Raw genomic sequence first — 25,507 nt, 5'->3', positions numbered from 1 at the left:
AAGTTGATCACAAGTTCAAGGTCAGCTGTGAAAAATATCTGTATAGCTATCATGACCCCTGTAGTGATGCCACTGATCTAGCAAGGAACCTTGAGTGAATTTTGGATCACTAGACAAAGTATAGAACAGGAAATTGAGTTTATCAAAGGTCAAGGTCATTATTGAAAGTCAATATTTGTGGCATGTTAAAAATGTAATGTGTGCGATGATTATAAAGATAATCATATTTATTCAGCAAAATTGTAGTGCAGGTTTACGATTGGACAAACATGTTTATAAACTTTGCAGTTCAGTGTGTTTTATGGTGTATGACAGTGTCTCATAGTGTACAGGATGGAGGAGTGTGATGTAGTGTATGTCAAGAACCTATCACAAGCAATATATTAAAAAATATATATATATTTTTCACTTATATTTCATGGTAAGGAAATAGCATTAGAAGCAGGGGTTAGGGACCGACACCCAGGTCGTAAGTCGAAAAAGCTTAAATAATACATAGAAATTCTAAAATGGGGGTCTCTTTCTTCTCAGCACCACAAAACACTCACTTTTAAGCTTGACAGCCATTTTAAAGTGAATTACAGATGAAAATTTTGTCTGTGTACTGACTTTGGGACTCGAAAATACGTAATTTGACCAAATTTTGGTACGACTGAGGCAGGTCTTAAGTGCGGGTGGACGTAAGTCGAGTAGGAGCTGTATACTAAAATGGACGATAACAGTGTACTGAAAGTTTATCTACTGACTACTGTATTGTAGGGATACTGATGCAGCAAAGGAAGGACAATCAATATTGCGTAGGTCTGCAGTGATGTGCAGGAGTAAGGAAAGGACTTGTATACCTAATGAATGAGAGGAAGATGCATTGGTCTATTGATGAGTGAGGGAAGGTACTTGCAATGATGTGCATTAGTGAGAGAAGGACTTACTGATATATTAATAAGTGAGAGGAGGACTTACTGGCCTACTAAGACTTGCTAACCTATTGACGAGTGAGGGAAGAACTTAGTGTTGTGCAAGAATGTTTTTAGAACATGCAATGATTTTTAGGAGTGAGGGAAAGACAAGCAGTGTTGTGTAGGAGTGAGGGAAGGACTTACTGTGTTGTGTAGGAGTGGAAGGACTCACTGTGATGTGTAGGAGTGGAAAAGACACTGTAATGTGTAGGAGTGGAAAAGACACTGTAATGTGTAGGAGTGTTAAAGACACTGTAATGTGTAGGAGTGGAAAAGACACTGTAATGTGTAGGAGTGAATGGAAGGAGACACTGTGATGTGTAGGAGTGAGTGGAAGGAGTCACTGTGATGTGTAGGAGTGAATGGAAGGAGTCACTGATGTGTAGGAGTGAGTGGAAGGAGTCACTGTGATGTGTAGAAGTGAATGGAAGGAGTCACTGTAATGTGTAGGGGTAAGGGAAGGACTCCATCTTATCATCTTTCTAGTCCACATATACATCCATCTGGAAAAATGAGACCTGTGGCTGCCACCTTCATCGACTTCACCACAGCATTTAATCTAGTCGACCACAATTTAATCATCAACAAAGCTATAGACATCGAATTTTGAAGAAATCTTATACCATGGCGTACAGACTTCCTTCGCAACGGACGCCAAGTCGTACGCTTTCGAGGGGCTGTCTCCACTTTTCAGTCACTCACCTGTAGTGTCCCCCAAGGTACCAAGATGGGACCACTCTGCTTCCTTATGCTTATCAATGATGCCCTAAGAGAAACCTCTGCTTGCTGGAAAAATGTCGACGACTCCACCATTGGGATCAGTCAACAACTCGGCTCCCGGCTACACCGCCCTCCTGGATTTATTGAACAGTCTCCAAAAGTAGGCCACCAACAACCACGTCACCATCAACCATACCAAGACCATGGTTATGCACATCAACCTCCTCCAACCTTATGCCATCTCCCTCCATTACTTTGGGCCCCAACACACTCCAGGTTGTGGACTGCACTAAGCTCCTCGGCATCACTCAGATAAACTAAATTGGATAACACACATCAGTACAGTTGTCAAATCCTCCAGTTTCCGTCTCCTCCTCCGACTCAAGTCCCTCGGAGTTCATGTGCCCAAGCTCCTCAGTGTTTACTCAACATTCATACTTTCCACGCTCACCCATGCCTCCTCTGCCTAGTCTTCCTCCCTAAATGCCACACAGCGTAAACACCTAGAAAAAGTGCAAAAGAGGGCATGCAAAATTTTCTCCCTTCCCTACTCCACATATCATGAAGCGCTGAACACAGCAACCCTCTCGGCTCTCTGTGACCATCACCATGACCTCATCTGCAAATTTGGTACAATTTCCCTGTGGTGGTTGTTGGTCATGGCCCTGGTGGAATACTGATGTATGCACTAAAGCAGTGGTTCTTAACCTTTTTTGAGTCACGGACCCCTTTGGGAATCTGTTGAAAGCTATGGATCCCCCTCCCTAGAAAAATGCAAATAGCACATAAACACAACTTTGCATGCAATGAATATACAAGGTACTTTATTTTATTGAAAATTCATTGCCTCATACAGTGTATGACATACACAAAGTATGAATAAAGTAAACAATCTTAACAAAGAATTATGTTCCACACTTATTTATGCAAAAATAATGGCCACTCCATACAAAAATGAAATACAATCATCTTGTGCAAATTAAACAAAACAAAACTTTAATTCTGCTCAAAAGTTAATTTCAATGTGAAGGTGGTTGTTGTTTGGATTGAAGATAAATGTTAAATTTTTATCTGACCTTCACGGACCCCCTGAAGCCCATCCATGGACCCCAGGTTAAGAACCCCTGCACTAGAGCCTGACCCAATCAGGTGCACAAAGCTGTGGCACCACTTGCTCAGCCAATGAGGGCCCAGAATGCAAGGGTGTGAGCAGCCTTTGGAGGGAAAACCATAGCTTTTCTCAGACCCCTGCTATTATCGGACACCACGTGAGTGATTCTCCTTTTTTCTGTGTAATTAGTGCTCATAAGTGCATATTATGAGTTCAAGTGACAGTGAAAGTGTGAAGTGCCAATGTTTTTACTAACTCCTATGATTACAGTATTCAGAGTGCCTACTACAGTATACAAGTGAAGTTGCAGAAGGGGAGGGACCAGCATTATGACCCTTGGTTTGTTTGACCTCTCCTCCATTGATATACAATACCACCAAAGTACAGAGTATGCAAACCTGCCAAGCTCTCCCACGAGAAAGTCAGCGACATTGCGGCCACTGATGAACTACGTCCCAGCCATCTACTAGGATATATTACAGAGGCAATAGGACACTGCAGCTGTTGGTGAGGAGGTGGACCCCAACAATAAAATGCTTAAGTATTAGTCACCCATGCATACCTGTCCTGTATATTATTACATTAACATTGTATGAATGATTAATAATAATAATTTACTTGCAGGTAGTAGGCAGCTACCAAACAGGCAAACAGGAAGGTACTACCACCTGAGAAGATATTGGAAGCATAATGTGTTGTCTATGGTAGACCCTGCTGCCATATGGCATCACAAAAATTGTGACCAAGTCCCAGGTGGCTGATCTGACTTTCTGCTTCATTTACACACAATTGCAGGGTTTCAATTGTTTCTCTTACTTTGACAACACAACATACATACAGTTTGTTCGTGATACTATTATGAAGACAACAGAAAACAAGAAACATTCAACACCATATGTTCAGTTTCTTTATATATATACATTTTTTTTAGGGTTGAAAATATTATCATACAGCACACCATTCATACTTGGCAGTGATGTCCTGCACTCCAGAATTTATACTATGAAGGGTTCATCTCTCTACATTTAAAGAAATTTTTTACACAAACCTCTGAACATTCATGTGATATTGGGAGCAGTAAGGTAATGGAACCATGCCAACCTATACACTATGTACTCTTATGGTGTAAGAAAAAGGTAAATGATACATAGAATTGGGCAGTGTCAGAAGTAGTTTATTCTGTATAAGGACACATATTAAGGTCAGGTACTTTAGGAAAAAATACAAGATTGACAAATATTAAAACGAGACAGAATGACATTCATTCCTTTCTCTTAACCAGAAGACTGAAACATGGAATTACTTATCAGTTATAAGGTTAAACTAAAATAACTATGTATATAATGATTAACAAAGGACAGAAACATCAAGTTGTAAAATATACTAAACTAAATCAAAGATAAAACTTTTTAGTACATGTGATGCTGCATTTAATGCCATCAACACACGCCAGAAAAATATGATAATTTCTAAGTGTTAAATTATATCCATCTTTGTGTTGAATTACTCTACTGTTATTAGTAGAGCTTAAAGCTACAAAATACTTCTAGGTTGATTCCTGAGAAGTAAAGACAATACTATTCAGATTATGCTTTCATGCATCACAATACAGCATTTTTGAGGTGTTGATAAGCAACATTACAGATCAGTTATGCACTTAAAACAACAAAAATATCATATTTTGACATCGCCTATACTGTCTTTATAACAATCAGCAAAGAAATATTTTTTTTTCACATTTCAATAAACCTGATCTTCATGCAGATAATGCAATCAAATGTATATCTAACATCTATTCCAGAGTAGGCAAATAAACACCCTAATTCTTATTTTTGTGTATGGGGAAGTTAGTACACCAATATAAAAAGATTGCTTTTTATAAAAAATTATTCAACTTATTTACTCACCTACAAATCTTGTTCACTATGATTACAGTACTGTATAACATTCCCTTGCTGTTAAGAGCCAACCTTTTACAAACATCAACTCTTGGCATTATTTATGTTTCATCAGTCAACTGTGGACCATCTTATGTTTACTATCCGCCAATTTCAAATCTCCAAGGATTACCTGTACACATTTGGAAAAAGAAGGCAAGTTTTCTTCCAATAATCCTCATGATCTCACTCCCCTCTCCCAGGCTCATGCCTTAGGCAATCAAAACTCAGCTTATGAAAATGGTACTTACAAACATGGCAACCAGAGCATAATTTCCCTGGTGATTAGTGGAGCTCGTCCCAGGAGATATTATGAACATCTTATGATAGATCAGAAACTATAGGTAATAAAAGTACAAGTGAAGGGTAGTGGAATAATAATAATAGTGGCAAATGACTTTAAACCAGAGAAGGAATAAATTACCACCCCACAAAGTTTAAAATCTTGTTGTATTCAATATTTTCTCGATTTAACGAACTAATTTGAGCCACCCCTTCCCATTGAATCGAAATTTCTGCTAAATCGAATTTCCGTTATTTTTGCTCAATTTACCAAACTATTCACTAAATCATGCATGATTTCGTTAAATTCTGCACCAAACACGCTACATGTCACTTGGTGCATTGGGTTTGTTCACATCCGCTCAGTCTGTGTCCTGCTGCCACTGCATGTGTTGTTCACTGCTACCTCTTGATCAACTAACTATTTGGAGCATCTTAGCTTTCATCTTTATTCAAGGCATCTTCAGAGGCTACTGAATTTACAGGGACAGAGAGAGGCTTATATACAATGGGTAACTTTACATGACATCAGGTCAGATCAATAACATGGGATCCACTAATCCACACACCACCACCACAAACGAAAAAAAGAGCTTATAAAAAAAAAATGGGTGACATAACAACAGGTCAGGTCAAACATGAGACCCACTAATCTATCCTAAATGCACCTCAAATACTTTCAAAATATGTTTAACCTTAGACCAGTGGATCTCATGTTTATGACCTGACCTGTTATGTCACCCATTTTTTATAAGCTCTTTTTTTGTTTGTGGTGGTGGTGGTGTGTGGATTAGTGGATCCCATGTTATTGATCTGACCTGATGTCATGTAAAGTCACCCATTGTATATAAGCCTCTCTCTGTCTCTGTAAATTCAGTAGCCTCTGAAGATGCCTTGAATAATGACAAAAGTTAAGGTGCTCCAGTGTTCCCTTTTCCTGTGTGGTTTTATATGTTACTGGTAACAGTTTCCTAAATACTCCCTGCTAAAATGGGGGGTGAATCTTATATGGTGTTTTTATATTATTTATCGTTTTTATACATTTAGTACATTCGCTGTAGGCTGAAGTAGGTTTTACTGTATCATGTGTCTGAGGTGTCTCTGTAGGTGTGAGCGTATTAACGGAATTAATTTTGACTTAGTGAACTAGTTCACTAAACCGAGCGAAAAATAACGGAAAAAATTCCTTCTGCTAAACCGAGTTCGTTATGTCGGATTCCGTTAAATTGAGAGTATATTGTATATGATTTTATTTAAGATATGAGTCACATTTGGTTGTTCACTACTATACCTTGAAACAAAATATTTCCCCAAACAAAAAAATCTTCATTATATTATACCTACAACCATTTATAAAGGTTTGTATACAATGCTGGCTGGTGGTAACAGCCTTCTGGGACTGACCTGCATTCTGAAATTTTAATTTAGGAGTTTTAGATTGAACTGTAGTATAGTATACATATGTGATTTTGATCCCGTGTGCTCTTGCAGTTACAGACATTTCCTGCATTCAACTGTTCTCATGTTATGTTTACTTCATTCCATGTGTTTTATAAATCCCTTTAACAATATATTGTTTGAATAGGTATGTGCTGGTATTATTTCAGATATTATATACTAATATCTATCATTATTGTTTAATTATACCTAAATAACATTGCTCGTGCATGTTTTTTGTTGATAGGTATACAGTATTACCTTTATACTAAACCATTCCTCAGCTTCCAGCATTACCTCTCCATACCGAGCAAATTCACTATATACAGAACCCTCTACTACCCCCCCCTCCCTCAAATACTTCATTCAAATATAATACTGTAGTTTGGTGGGCAGATGGAACCAATACTGTGGGTGGATTGCTCACTGAATCAAATGATCTAGTTTCTAAAATTTTACTGTCCAGTCTATATACACATGATCTGCAATAGAAGTGTGTAGATAGTCCACATCTGATTAAGTTATTTTGGCAATTTAGATATGCTACCCATTTTTTCTTAAAGCTGTTATTACATCGTCTCAGTAATGGGGAGGGGGGTGGGGGGGGGGGGTATCCGAGGGTTACGATACAGTATATATAAATACAAATTGCGAAACACGTATGAAAATACAAAATGCGCCTGTTGCCAAATGTGACCCTTGACCTTCATCTCTCATCAAGTGTAAGTATCCACACTAAAGCTATGCTCCACATAACTAAAACTTTACAACACCCAGATGATAGACACTTCCTAACTATAAAAATCAGGATTCAATCAGATGCTTACAGTACTGGGGCCTTGCTCAGCCTCCGTGATCGCCGACTTGGGGTTGTCAAATTGGAAGCTGGAAGAAAAAATATTTGCAAAAGATATAATAACTTAGAGGGATCAGTAGCAACTAACAAACAATTCAGTTAATATTAAGTTCTTTAAGCAATCATTTCACTCCACCTATACAGTACCTTATTATTTAGTTGGGAATAAAGAAAGCTTAGAAGTAAAACTGTCAATATGATAATGTGAAGGATGCTTTTGTTACAGCAGCTGAGTCTCTGAAGATAAATGTGGAGTGAAAGGTGGAATTTAATCCTGATATCTTATTTTATCATCAATGGTAACAACTAATGACTCAGAGCAAGCCAACTCTCTTTGTTTGGATACAGGAGCAAGGTACAGGTACTCGATGGATCTGCAATTTTTTCAGTCATAATAGCATCTCTTAATTCTTAATAATAATATAAAAAAGTACTCCATTAATTTAATCCTTTCATTATGTATTATATCTGAGGTGGGTACTGTCCCATGTTTATTTATTTGACCAAAATCACTAAAATAAGTCATTAGATTTACCAAACTATCTCACCAACCTTTAGATAAGTACTGTAAGCCTAGATACCTTAATAATAAGTAAAGTGCCTGTATTCACTCTAACAAGGGTGTAATAGCTCAAAACATACCACATGAGAGGTTTAAAAAATTAGCCATGAATTACTGGAACACTGCACTGCAATCATGGCATAGACTCCATAGAGCAATGATAGGATTAAAAAAAGATGACTCACTCAATGATTGTCTCCATTAAAGGAAGATGAATTATTTGTGTCCTGGAATAAATAAATGACACAAGGAATCCCCCCACCCCCTATTCATTTGTTACTCCCAAACATAAAACACAAGTTCTAGGATCTACCAAGTCACTTCAGCTGCCTTTGTCATGCCCCCTGGGAGGAAGGAAGGGATCTGTGTCAGTGTTTTTATCCTCCATCATAAGATAGGTTTCCAGATTCAGTCCGCCATTTAAGAATTTGGGCTGTAACATGAGACTTGTGATCTGCTCTATCCAAGTATTAATATCAAAGCTTGCTAATTTAAGAAATTTTAATCTTAGATAAAGACTGAACAGCTTTTACCAGGTTTCCTGGATGAGGGCCATCCTCCAGTTTAGAAAGGAATTTCCATTGGTAATTTAATTTTTGAAGAGAAAAATCACCCTTAGCCTATGAATAATCCAAGATAACAGCTGATTAAGTCTTCTGACACACAGGCCATGCACCTCACTCAAGATTGGAACTGGATAAGTTGAAACACTGCACTCGGTAGTTGAACATGATAAATCACATTGTTGCAATAGCAATACTCATTTTTGTCAGCTATTATGGTATGGTAACTCCTCTATCTAGCAGATTTTGGGGGGAAACCTGGACAGGATAGGGAAGGATACACTATATTTTTCTAATTAGTTACATTAAAATATGGTTCAATGAATTTATACCATCAGTGTGAAATTTTACTATCCCGGGTATTGTAGTTATCCATGCTTATCAGTAAGTATTCATGCGATTATAAATATACACAAGACAACCAACGCTCAAAAATATAAAAAACACTTATTGCTTCTAGAACCACACAGTTGCAAAGACATGAAAAAATAAATTCTATGCACCTGTTGATCTCGATTTTCTCTTCTTGTGTTCAACTGGTGTGTCAAAGCTGATCAGATCTTGAGTGACTGGCAGCTCTTGCTCAATTATACGGCTATTTACCATTCCATGAAACAAACTCATTCGTGAAGACTTCCTCCGGGTAGCTGCGAAATCACAAGACACATGAGAAAGAGGAAAAAAAATAAAAATAAAATATAAATCAACATTTGGTTCACAAAGCAGGATTTCAATGATATTTGGGTGTAATATTCTTCTGTTCAGTGACATCCTTATCACTACATTATCAAATTCATGGCCAAAGAGACAAAGCCCTCAGAAACTACAGCCTATTCATTTTATTTTCCATTCTTTTAAGGCCCTTCCCACTACAACACCACGCTGCTAGAATGAAGAGCAACAATAACAAATGCCGTACTTCTTTCACTGTCCCTCAATCTTTCAGTTGTCTTCAACACATTTTTCTACGTACAGTACTATGGTGTTCTTGTTCTACAATTGTACCAAGGTCCCAAGACATCCCCATGGTTTAACTTTTACAATATATCAACCATTTAATTCTACAATATACCAAAGTTCCAAGAGTGAGTGGGCCATTTTCCTCTCCTAGTCATTGTTACACTTTGTTTAATTTTTTCACTCAACCTGATGTACTGTACCTCTTTCCTAGCTTTTCCATGTACCTTTCCAACAGTGTACTCCCTTTCCAGAAACCATTATGCTCTCAAATCATACACATGCATGGCAGCCCCCAGACATCCCTCCCCTTCCCTCAGCTAACCCGAGCAAGCGTGGAAAATGGCGACTGAATGAATCACTCCCTCAACCCCACCACCGGTCTCCCTAGTCTTACCATCTCTCTCTTACCAATATCTCATCTCCCAATCTGTCCCTACCACTAAAGCTAACCTTAGTCACTTCTCTCAAATATTCTTAAAACATCTTACATTACTGTACTTCCTTCATTCTGACTAATAAATTTTCCCATCTCTCTTCTCTGTTTATTTTCAACACTTTGCTTCCACTCATGTTTAGTGTTAAAATTTTCTTACAACACACACACACTTCTTTACTCATCAAACATTCTCCCCAGGTTACACCCCATTATTGTAATTCACAACTGCATCCTTCTTATCAAAATGTCACTCGACCTCATCATCATAAACTGCCAACCTTCCTTGCCAATCAAAGTGCACCCCTCTCCGTCACTTTTCTTACTACCACCTTCGTGTAAACACCAAGGCAATATTGCACATCTTTACTTCCTTGGGACAGTCCCACTTTTTCCCAACACAAAAGCCACAAACTATTCTTCTTCTCCAGATATTTTTTTTTTCAATCATATTCCTAAATACAGTAGACAAACTTGGTCCATACATCCTCTACATTTTTTTTAACCTACATTGTTCCTCTCATTACATACACTTTGTAATATTCCAATAATAATAGTTTTGGGCAACATCCCACATATAAACTTGTTCCCCATAAACTTTACCTCTATGCAGGAGAGCAATACATACTCTGTCATTCCTTTGGTAACTATGTGTCTATGTTACTGTATACATGGCCTATAAACCCACTGATCATTCTAGGTTATTTTCCTCTCATCAACATTGATGTTTACAGCAATTCCACCCACTATTAGTATCATGACATTTTTAAGCTGGCTTGTGGCCTGTCTCACCTTCTCTTCATTTTCTATTAAACTATGACGCCAAACATGAAAACTTCACCTGTTGTCCAGTTTTCAAAAGACGCTCTGAACATTTTCTCCATAAGGCATTTACAGTACATCATACGTAACCTCTCATTTTACACTGCTACTTCCATTTGTTCATTTGGCTTCCTAACCAAAATAAATTCCCTCTACAGCTGCCTTTTCCCTTTAAAACCATTTTATTTTTACTGTATTCTACCGGGTAATTCTTCCATCACAGTACTGCCCTTCTCCGCCGCCTCCTTTCATCACTCACACTTGCACCTGAGAACACACACTGATCCACTCTTTATTCATATCTTTTCACTTCCACATCCCAAATTCTTTTTCTCTAACCTTATTTCCCAACAGATTGCTCTCAAACATATCCTATCTATTCCTTCTAATGTGCCCCTTCTTCCTCCATCCAGTGCACGTGCTTCACACTCAGATATGAGACTATTTTAACAAGACAAAATTTAATTAATGAAATAGTCTCAGCCATTCATCTCAAGGACTTACTTGAATCCAATTATTAGGATACATAGGTAATTAAGGACTCCATCTCACATTTCTCCTCCTCAGTTACCAAGTACAACCAACTCCTTGTCCCATTGTTCACTCTTGTTTGTTTTTCAGTCCTATTCGATGGTACCTATACACCTCGTTTATACAGTGACCCCTCGTTTAACGAACACCTCGGTTAACGTAATTTCGATTAACGAACTGCCGTCCATAAGGATCTTCAATTCGGTTAACGAAAAAAAATTCGGTTAACGAAGTTCTTACGAACCGACTTCAACATGTTTTCACTTGCACTGACCGGGCAACCAGCTTTAGTATCAGTCAGCCAATACATTAATCGGTTCTAGGGCTTAAATTCCTTACTATTTTAGTAAATATCAAGAAGTTTATACTATTCAATAATTTTAAAAGTTTAATATTAAATTTTTTAGTCATTTTAACAATTATTGAACATAATTGAAGGTAAAGTGACTAGTTTAATGCACGGCATCCAGCCTCTTAACACAGCAAACAGGAGTTAGTCTCTCTCTGTTTTCACTGGAGGTAACATCTTGCTTGAGACTCTCTTCAACTAAACGCTTTTTTTCTGTGTTTCCAAGCAAATTATTGGTCACTTTGAAATATATTTTACATATTGACAATATATAATGCAGTGCAGTGTTGATTTAAAGAAAATAATCTTGAATTACACCAAGAGAGCTAAAATTTTATGGGTGAAATGGCACCATGGGGTGACTTCTCTTCCACCCCAATGCCTTCTCTTCTTCCTTCTCCACCCCCATTCTAAATCCCATCATCATCATCATCCAGGAGCCTTCTACATACACACCTCAAAGTAAGTGAAATTTTCTACCATTTTTGTTGAATTTAGGAAATTTTCGGTGAGCTGGAACCAATTACCCAAAAACCCATTGAAACAATGGTTTCGGTTAACGAACGACCTTCTGGAACGGATTGAGTTCATTAACGGAGGGGTCACTGTACTTTCAAAAACTTAAATCTTCAACCTTTAATTAAATGAAGGTACTGTATGTATGCAACAATATTTTCTTTATTTTGTTATTCAAAATGTAAACCAAATGTTTAACCAAGTTTGTGTGGAAGCAAAATTTGTAGCCAGGAGAAAATTTAACTTAACCTAAGGACAAGGAGGGCCAGTTTTTTTAGGTCTGGTTTTGAGGGTCTATACCTGTAGTGGAAGAGAGCTTGTATAAAATATATATCAAATCAGATACCACTCACCAGTTGTTTTCTTCTCACTCTGTGGAGAGTCCAGGGAAATGAGATCTTCATTTTGTGAAGGAACGTAGTCTGTATTCATGTCTATTTTAGCAAAGATGCCCACTGAAAGAGATTATATTATTGTTATGAGAACTAAGGTATCATACCAAACACAACAATACAGGAAAGTAAATGATTAATTTCACCACATAAAGTAGCTACATTAGGGAAATATTACAGAAAGTATGTCTTATCAATTAAGGTATACATGGTACTGAAAGTATGAATTTGAACAAAGATATTTTCTATTATTTTATGTTTAATAGTGTGATGCTCCACATGCTGCCTCACAGACAATGGCCCAAGGTTTCATTCCCAGGTGAGGGAGAACGTAGGGAACATTCCTTTGTGACATTTGACTATCAGTACTGTAGTTATTTGGAAAGACTTTAGCTAATATGATTGACAAGATATTCAGCCTTTTGGGGTTATTTCTTGAGACTGGGTAACACAGTTTAATAACTGAAGGTGAAATAGTTGTTTGTTCCAATTTGACACAATAAAGTTCTACCAACAGCAACTTAAAGGCCAGAATTAATCCCAAAAGATAACCCAATTTATTAAAACAATTTACCATATGACCAAAAAGATTTAATGGCACAAATCTCTCTCCCTCTCTCGGTAAAGTGTACAGTAAGGCCCCTTAAGTCGGAATATATGGGGCTCAAGCTAGTCCAACTTATCTGAAAGACTGACTTACGTGGAAATAACCCCCCCCCCCCCAACTCAAGAGACGGCTGTTAGGAGGGGGAGAAGGGAAGAATGTGAAGTAGATGGATGGGGTGAAGGACACAACAGGTATATAAGAGATGGACATGAAGGCAGCAGCATGAAACAACCCACATAACTACAGAACACCTTGACACTCCTCTTACTTGATACTCGAGATGAAGATCGAATTGGTGTCCCCGGAAATCTAAACGAGGGAGTGGCATTCTCTTCCTCTTGCACAGCAAACATAACGGATCTTCTAGATTTCCTTCTTACAAAAACTGCAGCATCTGATGATAGACTCTGATGAGGCTCTTCTGCAAAATTGGATATATACATTAAACTGTACAGTATATATATTAAATATAGTTTGTTATAAGTATATTGCAGTTGCTGTGTTTATCTATAATCTTCCCATAATTAAAATATTGTGGGAGAAATGTCTTAAGTTTAATCACGTCACTGCAGTACAACATCAGGATAATATTTCGAACAAGCAACTGATGACCATAATATAGGAATATCTTGCTATTTGCAATCCCGCTTATGTGCAATTGATATTTCAACACCCCACTTATTCGTAAAGAAATACACGATACCCAACAGCAATATTTCAAACCACGCAGGCTAGCCGCAGCTCTTATACTGTATTCTGCCGTAAGACCCGTTTCATACGAGCGTGTTTTTTTTTACGCATGTGAGGACCCGCACAGTTTAGACGTCAACAAAGTTCAATGGAGCACGTGTGTGAAAATTCAAGAACGGAGATGCTCATCCCATGCCTGTACTACCAAACCGTGATGTGAAAAAACACGCTGAGCATTCTAGAATTCTTCATATGGCAACAGAGTACAGTACTTCAGACGAGTTAGTTTAACACACGATATCAAAGACAAAGACGACGTTACACACACACACACACACACACACACACACACACACACACACACACTCACTCACTCACTCTCAGTGTTCTTTTGTATTGGTTTTATGGTATTGTAATTTTATTGCATTATATGGTGTACCTGTAAATCAACAATAAAAAATATAAAGAGCATGGGTGGTTGTGTATGTGTGTGGAGTGAATGAATGTATGTGTGTGTGTGTGTGTGTGTGTGTGTTGCCAAGTTAGACTGTCCCTGTAGCAACATCTCCCTATCAGGCCAAGCTGTATTATTGTTACTTTTAAACTCATACTTTCGGGTAGATATACATTTTTTCTTACCCTATTACATGCACATACAATCAATTGTTTATACAGAATGTGAATAAAAAATTTATCATAAGGTCAAAAACAAAGAGAATAAACATTTCATATATCTGCGGTCCGTGGGAGAGGAGGAGGGAGGGGGCAATGTCAGGAATCTTAGCCTCCTCCAACCAGGCCAAGCTAAGATCTTTGTCATTGTTATATTTCAACTCGTAATTTCAGGAAGATAAACGCAATTTTCTTGAATTTTTACTTTGTCACATGAACACAATTGTTAATACAGAATGTTCATGAAAAATAACAAAAATGATTATCTTTAGGTCAAAAACATTTCTTATGTGCACGGGAGTTAGCCGCACTGGTCGTGGGAGGAAGAGGAGCAAGCAGTGTTGGGGGTCTTAGCCTCTCCCGTGTGTGGTGAAAATATTACTAACTGGCAATGTAGTATTTTTCTTATTTTATTTATTAGTATAATTAGTATTTATTCCTCACATTTATTGGTACTACGCGCTGCCCTGGTTCCTAATAGCCTCAGATAATAAGGAGCAGATATAAAAAAATTTGGTGAAAGTTGCCAGCTGAGAACACATCCCCCCCATTTAAAAATAATTCTGATGGGGGAAAACTGCCCCCAAATAAAAAATTTTTTTATTTGCAATGACTCTTAGGAATGCATCATTTGCAATAGCCAGGGTATTCCTGTACCATATATGGTGTCTGTGATACCTCATTTGTGTTTACCATGTCTGAAGGTCATATTTTTTTAAACTACAAATATAGGTTAACAACTCTTATCAGCAGATGGCTTTGCTCCTACTTACAAATGTCCAACTTGTCTCTCACCATTTCTTTAAAAAAAATTGGTTAAATTCTTTCTCTATCTCAATGAGTTCAATTACCTTCATCTCACTTCTCTCCATTCATTATAAATATAACTTCTACCAGGTAATGGTCACACACACCCCTTGTAGCATTGGTCTAAGTACATTGACATCAGCCACTTAACATTTCACCATTCTCCTTTCTACCAACAGTCTACTAGCTTCTGCATTATGCCACAACCATGTATATTTACGAATGTTTCCATTTGAACCCTGTCTTCCCCACCACCAACCCCCTTGCAGTGTATACACTGTTTTGCTCAAGACAAGAACATCCAGGTTTCTTTCATATATCATAAGTTTTAATCACTTTAACATTGATTACACCCCCCCCCCCCAACACACTGAAACACCATTTTATTTATTCCCTTTTAGTATATGATTAAAAAGACAAATATATCTCATAATATACTGCAGAATGAAATCTTTTAAATGTATTCCATATTCATAAAATTTCATGTAACTCACCATTTTCCTTGCACTGTGGTGAGACAGAGGCAACAGTTGGGGTATTTTCAATGGATAGCAATGTAGATTTAGTGGTTGTCTCCTGGGTTGATTTAGGAGATACTGATGCCTGGTGGTTGGATAAAGAGGCAGGTGTAATTTGAGGAGGAGATTGTTTAGAGGTAAGAGGAGTAACTGCTGGGGGATTGATAGCCACAGATGACACAGCAGGACTGTCTTCAGCCCAAACATCAATATCTGGAGGGAAATATAAATATACATAAATAATCATTGACCCTGAAATTCCACAGTATATCTCTTGCTTGTGTTTAATAGCAAAGTGTATAAACATTCGAAGCTTTACTTGGTGAATTATTTTGGGTCTCTGGTCCCCAATCCCTTATTTTGCATTTCTCTACCATGATTTTTTTTTCCAAATGTTCTTGGTTCCTATCTTACAAAATAACCATAGACTACCGTATTCATACCTATCATCTTATTTCATTACTTATGCTCACAAGCACTTTTAACATTCTTCCAAACGAATGAATATCTGTACTTGCAATTTTTCCTCCATATCACACGAGAGAGCAGTGCCATCTACAAACAGCAGCTAACTCACCTTCTACCTACAACCCATATCACCACAGTATTCACCAAACTTGTACCCTGTATCAAGGTCGAGTTTAAATTTATTATATATATATATATATATATATATAAATACCGGTAAATAATATAAATTAAATAAAATTAGTGTTGGCGGCAGCAGCTGCGTGGGGGGGGGGGGTTGCCATTCCATACCCAATACCTTATATTTCCTAGCATTCTACAGATACACACAGAATGACACACAGTATCATGAATCACTATTCCATTATAATTCTCAGTTCCATTCTCATGATACAGTTTTTCTATATACAGTACACAGGTTTCTCTCAACCCCATCATTAAGTGATGTTCTATGCATGCCAAAATGCTCTATAGCATTAAATGATGTGCAGTAGCATTTACCTGGAGATTGAGTGTAAAGTGCAGCAGGCATGGAGGGTTTTAGAAGAGCCAATAGGTTAGTACATGTTTGGTCCTCAAACACACTGTTGCCAACAGATGTGTCCTTCTCTACAACACCTTCCACTACTGGCTGGTCAGCTGGTGTGTCTGGTCTAGTACCATCAGGGTGACCACAAACGGGATACTCTAAAAAATTCAAAAGCACTGGCTGCCATGTTTCTACTTACAACTTAGTATGCAAAATAATGAAAGAATTAACTGGTTATATAACTGATAAATAATTAATATGGTGCTGTAAAGTAGATGTTACGGATGATTAAGCCATTCTCTGGTTTAACCCAACTAAGTGTGCACAAAAAGCACTTATCCCATTATGTAATTATAGGCATTATTAAAGCTAATTTTAAGGAAACCGCTTGAAGCGAAATGGTTGAAAAATATTTAAAATAATCGAAAAATTAACAAAAATTTTCAGAGCTTTGTCTGCCCTTCCAGTAACCACTCCCACATCAAAGTTATTTATGGAGATTTAGCAATTAAATGGATAGTTAAATGCCAACCCAATTAAGGTATATTGATAAAATAAAGAAGAAAATTACTAGTCATTCTTTCTTACCTGACATGACTATGTCATCAGGTAGTCTCTGAAATTCTGGCGTGGAGCAGTTGCGTTTTTTGTTTGATGAACGACGTGAATTATCAATCCATGGACTTGTCTTCAGCAGCCATGATAGTTTTGACTCATGAAGTTGGCTTCCTGAAATATACTTCCTATACTAATATGGTTTTTATTTATAAAGGCCATTATATATCTAGTCCCTATATATTATCTTTACAGTTACTGTATAAGCCCAATTATCACTGCCTTTTTACAAAGAAAATTCACTTGTTTTGCAATAAGGAATACACAAGAACTGTGTACTTTAAAGTGACACTCAAGCCTATTTGAAAGAACATTAAATCATCACCTGAATAATGCCTACAACTGTTTTTGTTAATTTTTAGGTCTAAAAATCTGTAGTTAAACTAACAATGCATACCGTTTCAGCATTGGCATAAACAAAACCTTAATTAAAAAGTGATGGTGGGTCCTATAAGAATGACTGCCCATTAGGGACAGTGTGGATACAGTACACTAAGCCTTCTGTACACCAGGAGACAGCATGGCCAGTACTGCACTTGACTGCAATCCCTTTCCTAAGTTGTAAGCTTAGGTATCCATTTAAAGCTGGGTGAACTGGAAGTGTCCAAGGATCAAAACACTGACCCATGGAACTGGAAGTGAGTGCTGTATCCACCTCACTGCCACTCCTTAATGAACTAAAAAACTGATTATTTAATGTCTCAATATATAGTTATATGCTCACTCCATAAAAGCTCACTTTACCAATGCCTGAAGTCCATTCTCACAAATACACAGCCCCTTGTGATCTACCCTTTGTCTAGTGAAGTTAAAGTTTAGAAATTATCACTCCTAGTCACAAATATTCTCAACACACAGCTTAGCCTTTGGATGACATCACACCTCATTTGGACCTTGGCAAGAGACAAGCTACCTCAATTACCCATTACCAGTTAGATGGGGAAAGAACTAAAGAATCCCACATGTTGGCACATTACCTGGAAACAAAGCTTGGAGCTACCTTGGCATCAATGGATATAAACTTTGTTGGTGGGGCTAACTCAGACACAATGGCAAAAGGTCTATGTATGAAAGACCTCTACAACCAATCAAATCAAGCCTACTGAACAATTAAGCCACATTTAACAAGCTATAAAAACCCCTTAATACTTCTGATGTACCCTATACTGTCTTGGTTATAAATTACTTGTAAACAGATTGATAATTGCTGCAGTTGCCAAACCATGTAGTAAGATCAATGGACTCTTTGACAGATGAGATATCTAGAAATAGCTTTATAAATATATACAGAATAACTCAAATCTAATACAAGTTGAATTCTTCTTAAACTTACTGGGAGTAACAAACAGTGAAGAGTCAGTCTCCAACTCAGTGGGTGTCAGAGGTAATTCAAATTTCTTTTCAGTATGTTTTTCTTCCAGTGTCACATGTTCTTGTGCCTTGTCATCCAATGTTTGCTCATTACATGTATCTTTCTTCTTCAGCACAGTGTTCTCAGGATAAAACGTAGAACACGTTGGAATATTCCTCTCTGCTAGAGATTCATCAATATGATTGAGCTTTACACAATTCTCGGAGCGCCGAGAACTCTTCTTGGCAGAAGCTCGTAGCCTTGGAGTAAACATCATCTCAGGGGGAGAATCACAGTGTGCAGAAATAGACCGCCGCGTGCTACGACTGCACGGTGTACGAGGCCTTAACCTGGATATGGTTGGTGTTACAAAGTCATCTCCACAGCAGGCGGTCGACCTTCTCGTAATCCTTTTAGCTGGAGTGGCCACATTGCCGCGTCTCTTTGATCTGTAACCATTCTTGTTCTCTTCCTGAATACTGCCAGTGTCAAGTGTGTCATCAACACTTCCTTCTTGGCTGGTACATTTCTCATGATCTGCGTCCTCTTCTGGCATACTCTTATCTTCATTTCTGCCACTGTCCACTTTCACTGCATTTATGTTATTACTATTATTTGAACCATTTACACTAACTTGTGCAACATCATCTGCATTTGTAGTAAGCATGGGCCCCATTTGCTCTTCAACTTCATATTTCTCTCTCTTTTCTTCAACTATGCATTCATCCTCATTATTTTCATCTTCCTGAACCTGTTCTTTATTAAATTTTTCTTGTTCTTCAAATTTATGTACCTCTTCCACAGTTTCAGACGCCTCAACACCACGTTCTTCCACATTTTCTTCATCTTCATTTTCTACATCCTCATTTTCCTCCACTTTTTCTTCATCTTCATTTTCCCCCATATTTTCTACATCTTCATTTTCCTCCACATTTTCTACATCTTCATTTTCTTCCACATTTTCTACATCTTCATTTTCCTCCACATTTTCTACATCTTTATTTTCCTCCACATTTTCCACAGCTTCATGTTCCTCTACTTGTTCCACAGATTTGCATACCTCATCTATCTCCTCTTGTCCAGTATGTGGTTTAGCCTCAACAACGTATCTACTGTCTGTCTCGGTAACATTAGCATCTTCTGACTCAGAGTTACCTCTTTGCTTACCGACTTCCTTTTCTACCGCCTCTTCATTTTCCAAGTGCACTTTTGACTGGTTAATAGATGAGGTATCAGTATCAGCAGTAACATTGGTGGATGTTTCATCAGGTGAACCATCAACACCTCTTGCATTCTTGAGGGCACTGAAGGAGTGCCGAGACCTCCGCGCTACATTATTCTCAGCAAGGATATCAAAACCTCTTGGTAAATTTGACATCTGAAAAGGGAAGGAAAATATGGTAAAGGATGGAGACTATCATCAATACCAACATGTTTTCAATCTCTTACATCCACCTTTCTCGCTCATCTCACCTTATCTGTGTAACGATCTACAACTCCCCCAAAAGTGACCAATAATATATCTGATACTAAAGTTACAATTTGGTGATTGTTGGTTGAGGTCTTCCACTTTTAAATATTCCCTGAAAAAGATATCATTATTCCCCCTTTTGTCACTAATTTACCAGAATTTTTTTTGCATTTTAAGTCAAATAAAAACAAGTACTACAGGGAGTCCCCGGGTTTTGAACAAGTTCTGTTCTTGAGGACATTCTTAAGTTAGAAATATATGTAAGTCTGGACACATACCATATGTGCACTGCAGTATATCATAGCCTAAGTCCTTTTATACATCTCAAATCACTTAAATTAAGAGAAGAAAAACTTAATGACAAAATACAGTAAAGGTAAGTAAAAATAAAAGTTTAACACTTACATTGAAACCTAGGGCTGGCTGATCTTTCATCCATATCACTAACAATCTTTTCATTTCAATTAACAATCCACTTCTTTGTTTTGTTATCACAGTTGAGTGCATTGGTGTAGATCCTTTTACGTTCCAGAATTTTTCCAACTATTGACAGACTGAAGCCCAACGCTTTACTAATGACCGGGGACGTTTCGCCTTTTTCAGAACGTTTAATTACATCAAATGTCACTTCCATTGTAACTGTTTTCCTTTTCTTGGATGCACTACTATCACTTACACCAGGTATGCATTTGGGAGCCATAATGAGGGCAAAGTGTACAAACGATCCCTCACGGCACGTAGCTGAGTGACGCATTACTCCCCACGCGCCGCTACGCCGTGCAAACTTGTTCTCATACGCTACATACTATGAACCAGTTGTACCCATGTTGGATTCTTAAAATAATTGACCTTATGGGACCTCGTTCGTACCGGCGGGTGTTCATAAGTTGAGGACCCTCTGTAGTCTGTACTGTATTGTATTGTCCAAGGTAGAGGTATTCCTTTTACCAGACCTCTCCCACTTTATTGAAGGGATGCCAAAACCAACAACAAACACCCCTTTAATTTGTACCCATTCTTATTACAGTACTGTAATAGATGTGTTGTACAGTGCTTGGATAGTAAGGAAATAAAACCTTACTTTTTTTTCCAGATAGAATCATAGTACAGTACTGGAATAATTGACTGACAAGTTATGACTGTCACTATCTGTAAATTAGGGCTGACCCAATTCTTAGTTTTCACATGACGTCACATAGTGCACAATGCATCACGTATATGCCTACAAGTTGGTGGACCGCGCAAAGGATTATGGGAGCTGTGACGTCAATGCAAACTAAGAATTTTTTTTTTTTTGGCGATATCTTTATTGACTATTCGATTTACTAATTAGATTCCAAATAATACCAGCATCGTAAAAAATAAATAAAAATACGAGGCTAATACCACTAATATAATGTTAAATATATTATACAAAGCAAGTTGGTGTGGTCTGTTTACATTCGTGTCTAGGACTACTTGACTAAATTATTTCTGTGGTTAGCCTCGAGCTCAAACAATCTTTAACCATGATGGAGTTTTAATTTATTATTATTTTAGTTTAATTTTCTTCCCTAATCTCTTAACGGGTATGTATTCTATCCACTAATTCTTAGTTTGCATAAACCCCTAATCTTGTAGATAAAGATGCGTTGCATTATGAGAGTTGTGACGTCATGTGAACTAAGAATGGGTGGAAAGTGTGTGGATGATGTAAACAAACAAATGAAAACGTTCCTAAACAAACACACAGCATAAAACAAAGAAATTACCCAACCATTATGCAAATACTGTAACACTATTGCTCCTAAAATGGTCTGAACCCACTCTACTCTGATGACAATATGATTATTACCTACAGTACCACAAATGGCTAAATGCATGTGAATCTTACAATAGTGTTATTAAGAATTTATACAAATCATTGTAGGTTAATATGGAGTAATTATCATAGGAACAGTACTGACCACTTGTAAACTCTCCAAATATTATGAACACTTAATGTGGTTTATCATTTCCATCCCTGACAGTGCCATTGCTATGAATCCATCCAAAACAGTAGCGTGTGGGGAGAAGCAAGTGTGTTTGGTTGTGGGGTGTATATACATATTTAGCAAGGTTAGCCCTCATCAAACAAAAATGAAATAAATGATTAATCTACCAAGGATTTTATTAATTTTTATTTTTTACTGTAGAAATTATGATATATGAGAGGGTGTAATATGAGGCGTACAGAGCACAAGGGACGAACTCGCCAAAAGTGACATTTGAGATAACTGTACAAAAAGTACTTTCATTTTTGTATATTATTGGGCAATTTCAAAGAATCATATAAAAAATTTCACCTTGATAAGCCCACTTCAAATAAAGTAACTGAAAATATGCCTGGGGGAGGGGGGAAGACAAAGTTTCCAAAACAAATGCCCTCAAACTACCACAAATAATTTGCAGTCATAAAAATTTATATATAAATTAGGTACATGAAAGTAAATAAAAAATATATAATAGTCTCCAAATATGCTAATTGTATAATTTACAGATAATTTTATGTTTAATGTAATTACTCACAAAATTATTAATGAAGAGGATTATTATGGATGTATTCATTGAGAATAAGCACCATAGAGGTGGCAGATGAAGGCACCAGTGGTAGGGGGGACGTCATCTGGGTTGACCCCGCGAGGATGTCATCGTAGAACCTCTTATACTCGTCGTTATCCTACTTTATGAAATTCACAAGATCCTTGACATCTTGCAACTTCTCAGCAGACATTTTCACACGAGTGTTATACTTTGGAAGAAGAACAATGTTTGTGAGGTTGAAGGATTCCTTGCTATGTAGGCTGCTTTCACTATGTACAGTCAACCAAAGATGCGCTGACCCCACCTTGGGTCTAATACTCAATTTTACCTGGCAATACTTGGTGAAGTAAGGCTGTATAGTGAAGGTGATTGTGATTGGTGGATTTTTGGGGGGCTTTATCACTCAGGATAAATATAAAAAAATCCAAAGGTAGAGTTTTTATAATAATAAACTATTCATCATTATTTTAGATAATGAGAAGTTTCCAAATGTTTGTATATTTGCTCAAATAATGAAGAAAATTTGATGAGAATCTTGTGGCAGCTGTGGTTGTAGATGAGTTGCCAATTAATTAATAAAATTTTCTTCATTATTTAAGCAAATATACAAACATTTGGAAACTTCTCATGATCTAAAATAATGATGAACAGTTTATTATAAAAATGATACCTTTGGATTGTTTAATATTTATCCTGACCGTAATAAAGCCAAAAACAGATCCACCAATCACAATCACCTCTACAGACAGCCTTATTTTACCAAGTACCTGTGTTGCAAGGTAAAATTGCCAGTACGAGACCCAGGGTGGGGTCAGTGCATCTTTGGTGGACTCTACCCGTTTGAACTTTTCCCTGAACTGAAAAACCCTGCCTTCCCTGAACCCAAACTGGGTTAAAATGCAATAGGTGACAGTGCCTTGGAAAGCATCATAGTTCATGAACGACCCTCGTGTCATCCTGTGGACTTCAAAAGGGTTCTTCTTGCGCGAGTCCTTAATGAACTACATGTAATAGTCTAAGGTGTAGACAGGAACTTTTTTAATCTTCTGCTCAATATTTCCCAAATCCCTGTCACAGGGGAGTGGCTAGGGATCATTAAGTAATGATCAATGTAGATAAACCTTCAACTCATGTTTCTCGAGCAACGCAAAACATTATGGTTCTTTTTCTGACCACTGAAATTGTCTAAAAATATCACAAATTTCTTGATGTCTGGGCCCAAATGATCTATGTAGTAATCCAGGGTATTACAATTTCACATGACCCACGCTTCACTTCAGTTTTGTTCCAAACAACACAGTGAACTTTTCGGTTTTAATGTTAAAGACTCCCAAAGTAGTACATCCACTTCTTTTATAGTACATGTAGGCCAGTACTGAATTTTAGGGTGGGCAGAGTCTGCTGAAGGTCCATAAAAACGACAGCAAGTGTGTTGCCCTTATTGTGCACACAAGATCCTAGTAGTTTCTGCCCAACATTGCAAGGTGAAAAACTTTGCTTTCATTTATCACCCGTATTCTATCATTGTTCTGCCCCTCTACCAATGTTTCTAACTCCATAGTCATCTCATAGCATTTGTTGCAGTTATCACTCTTTGGGAGCTTGAAGCCAATGTTGTACCCAGTAAAGAACATTCTGAGAGTAGCACTTAGTAACCACTTCCCCACCTTTATTTTCTCTTTTCAATCATTCCACATAACTTTCATATGGTGTGTTGATGTTCAGTCCTGGTGAGGGCTCTTTGCACGTGAATAATGGAGACACAGTATACACAACTTATCGATGTGTTCGTTCACGAGCAGGCACCTGTTCCCAGACACCTTATTTCCTGGGGCTTTGTGCCCTCTCTGGTCACTTCGCACAGTCCCGGTTGCAGTTCCTTTGTCCAAAGCAACTCGAACATGCTTTTCAGACACACCATGATTACTTAGAAAAACAAATGCGACACACCTCTACAACCAGTCCCTCACTCGGCTTCTCTTCACAGACTCAGCACTCACACTAGAATAAAGATAAGCAGCCTGAGCACCATATTTCTGCAGGCCCCAGTAATTGTCAAAAATGACCTGAATATTATCACGGCCATTCTTGGAGAAGCACTGGTCTTGGCAGGTGCATGGATCACCCACACTGCGAGTTGTGACATAGCGGTCTTTCTTGGTGATGTAGGCCTGGCCACTGTTTCTTTTCTGCTTCCTAATGGTCGATTTTCACTTCTCTGGGTGCCTCTGATGCTTCCTAGTGATAGCCAGAGCTTCACCCTCATTATCATCACTGAGCTCATGGTGCCGCCAAAAATCAACAAAATCTGTGCAAAAAGTATGGGCACTGTGTTTACGCCAGCAGAGCAGGAGCTTGAGACAATAGACAGAATGATTGACCCAGAGCTCGCCTTGGCTGAAAACTGGCTACGTGGACCGGGGATTTCGTACCCTTTCCTCCCTCATGCCGCCACACTCAGTGTGGCAGCATCATGCATCAAAATACACAATTTCCTACCCTCACCAAACCCATTTCAAGGTCGCCGTTATCTTGGAAGCCTCTATCGTATTCTTGTGGAATCCACAGTAAACGGAAAATCAGGAAAGTGGCTCTATATGCCCCATATAGTATAAAATGGATTAAAATTTCCAGAACAGATAGTTTCTGTGATGCCTGGGACCTAACCCCAATTTCTCACCAGCAAGACAACCTTAAGTATAAATGAGTGGTACTGTGTGCTGTAAGGATATACAAAACTCATCACTCTACAGTCTACATTTTGGAAATAATCCCAACACACATTCCAGC

General features: G+C 37.8%; 1 protein-coding gene across 2 annotated transcripts in view; it reads right to left on the bottom strand.

Annotated features, from left to right (window-relative positions):
- Positions 1-6,051: 6,051 nt before the first annotated feature.
- The window catches only part of LOC121857250, a 33,052-nt gene continuing 13,596 nt past the window's right edge, over positions 6,052-25,507 (bottom strand). Inside the window, exons 6-13 of one of the 2 annotated variants that reach the window (XM_042353230.1) lie at positions 18,667-20,062; positions 17,307-17,447; positions 16,691-16,876; positions 15,698-15,934; positions 13,303-13,455; positions 12,389-12,490; positions 8,928-9,071; positions 6,053-7,328 (exon numbers count right to left, since the gene is read on the bottom strand). In XM_042353230.1, coding sequence (XP_042209164.1) covers positions 7,267-7,328; positions 8,928-9,071; positions 12,389-12,490; positions 13,303-13,455; positions 15,698-15,934; positions 16,691-16,876; positions 17,307-17,447; positions 18,667-20,062 — 2,421 coding nt within the window. In that variant the 3' untranslated portion in view covers positions 6,053-7,266. Of the gene's footprint in view, positions 7,329-8,927; positions 9,072-12,388; positions 12,491-13,302; positions 13,456-15,697; positions 15,935-16,690; positions 16,877-17,306; positions 17,448-18,666; positions 20,063-25,507 lie in introns of both variants that reach the window. The other variant, XM_042353231.1, reaches the window with a different exon arrangement.

This window comes from Homarus americanus, unplaced genomic scaffold, assembly GCF_018991925.1.
Source record: "Homarus americanus isolate GMGI-L3 unplaced genomic scaffold, GMGI_Hamer_2.0 scaffold20465, whole genome shotgun sequence".
Lineage (NCBI taxonomy): Eukaryota > Metazoa > Arthropoda > Malacostraca > Decapoda > Nephropidae > Homarus > Homarus americanus.
Note: the sequence above shows the minus strand (reverse complement) of the source record. Positions and strands in the feature narration are given on the sequence as shown.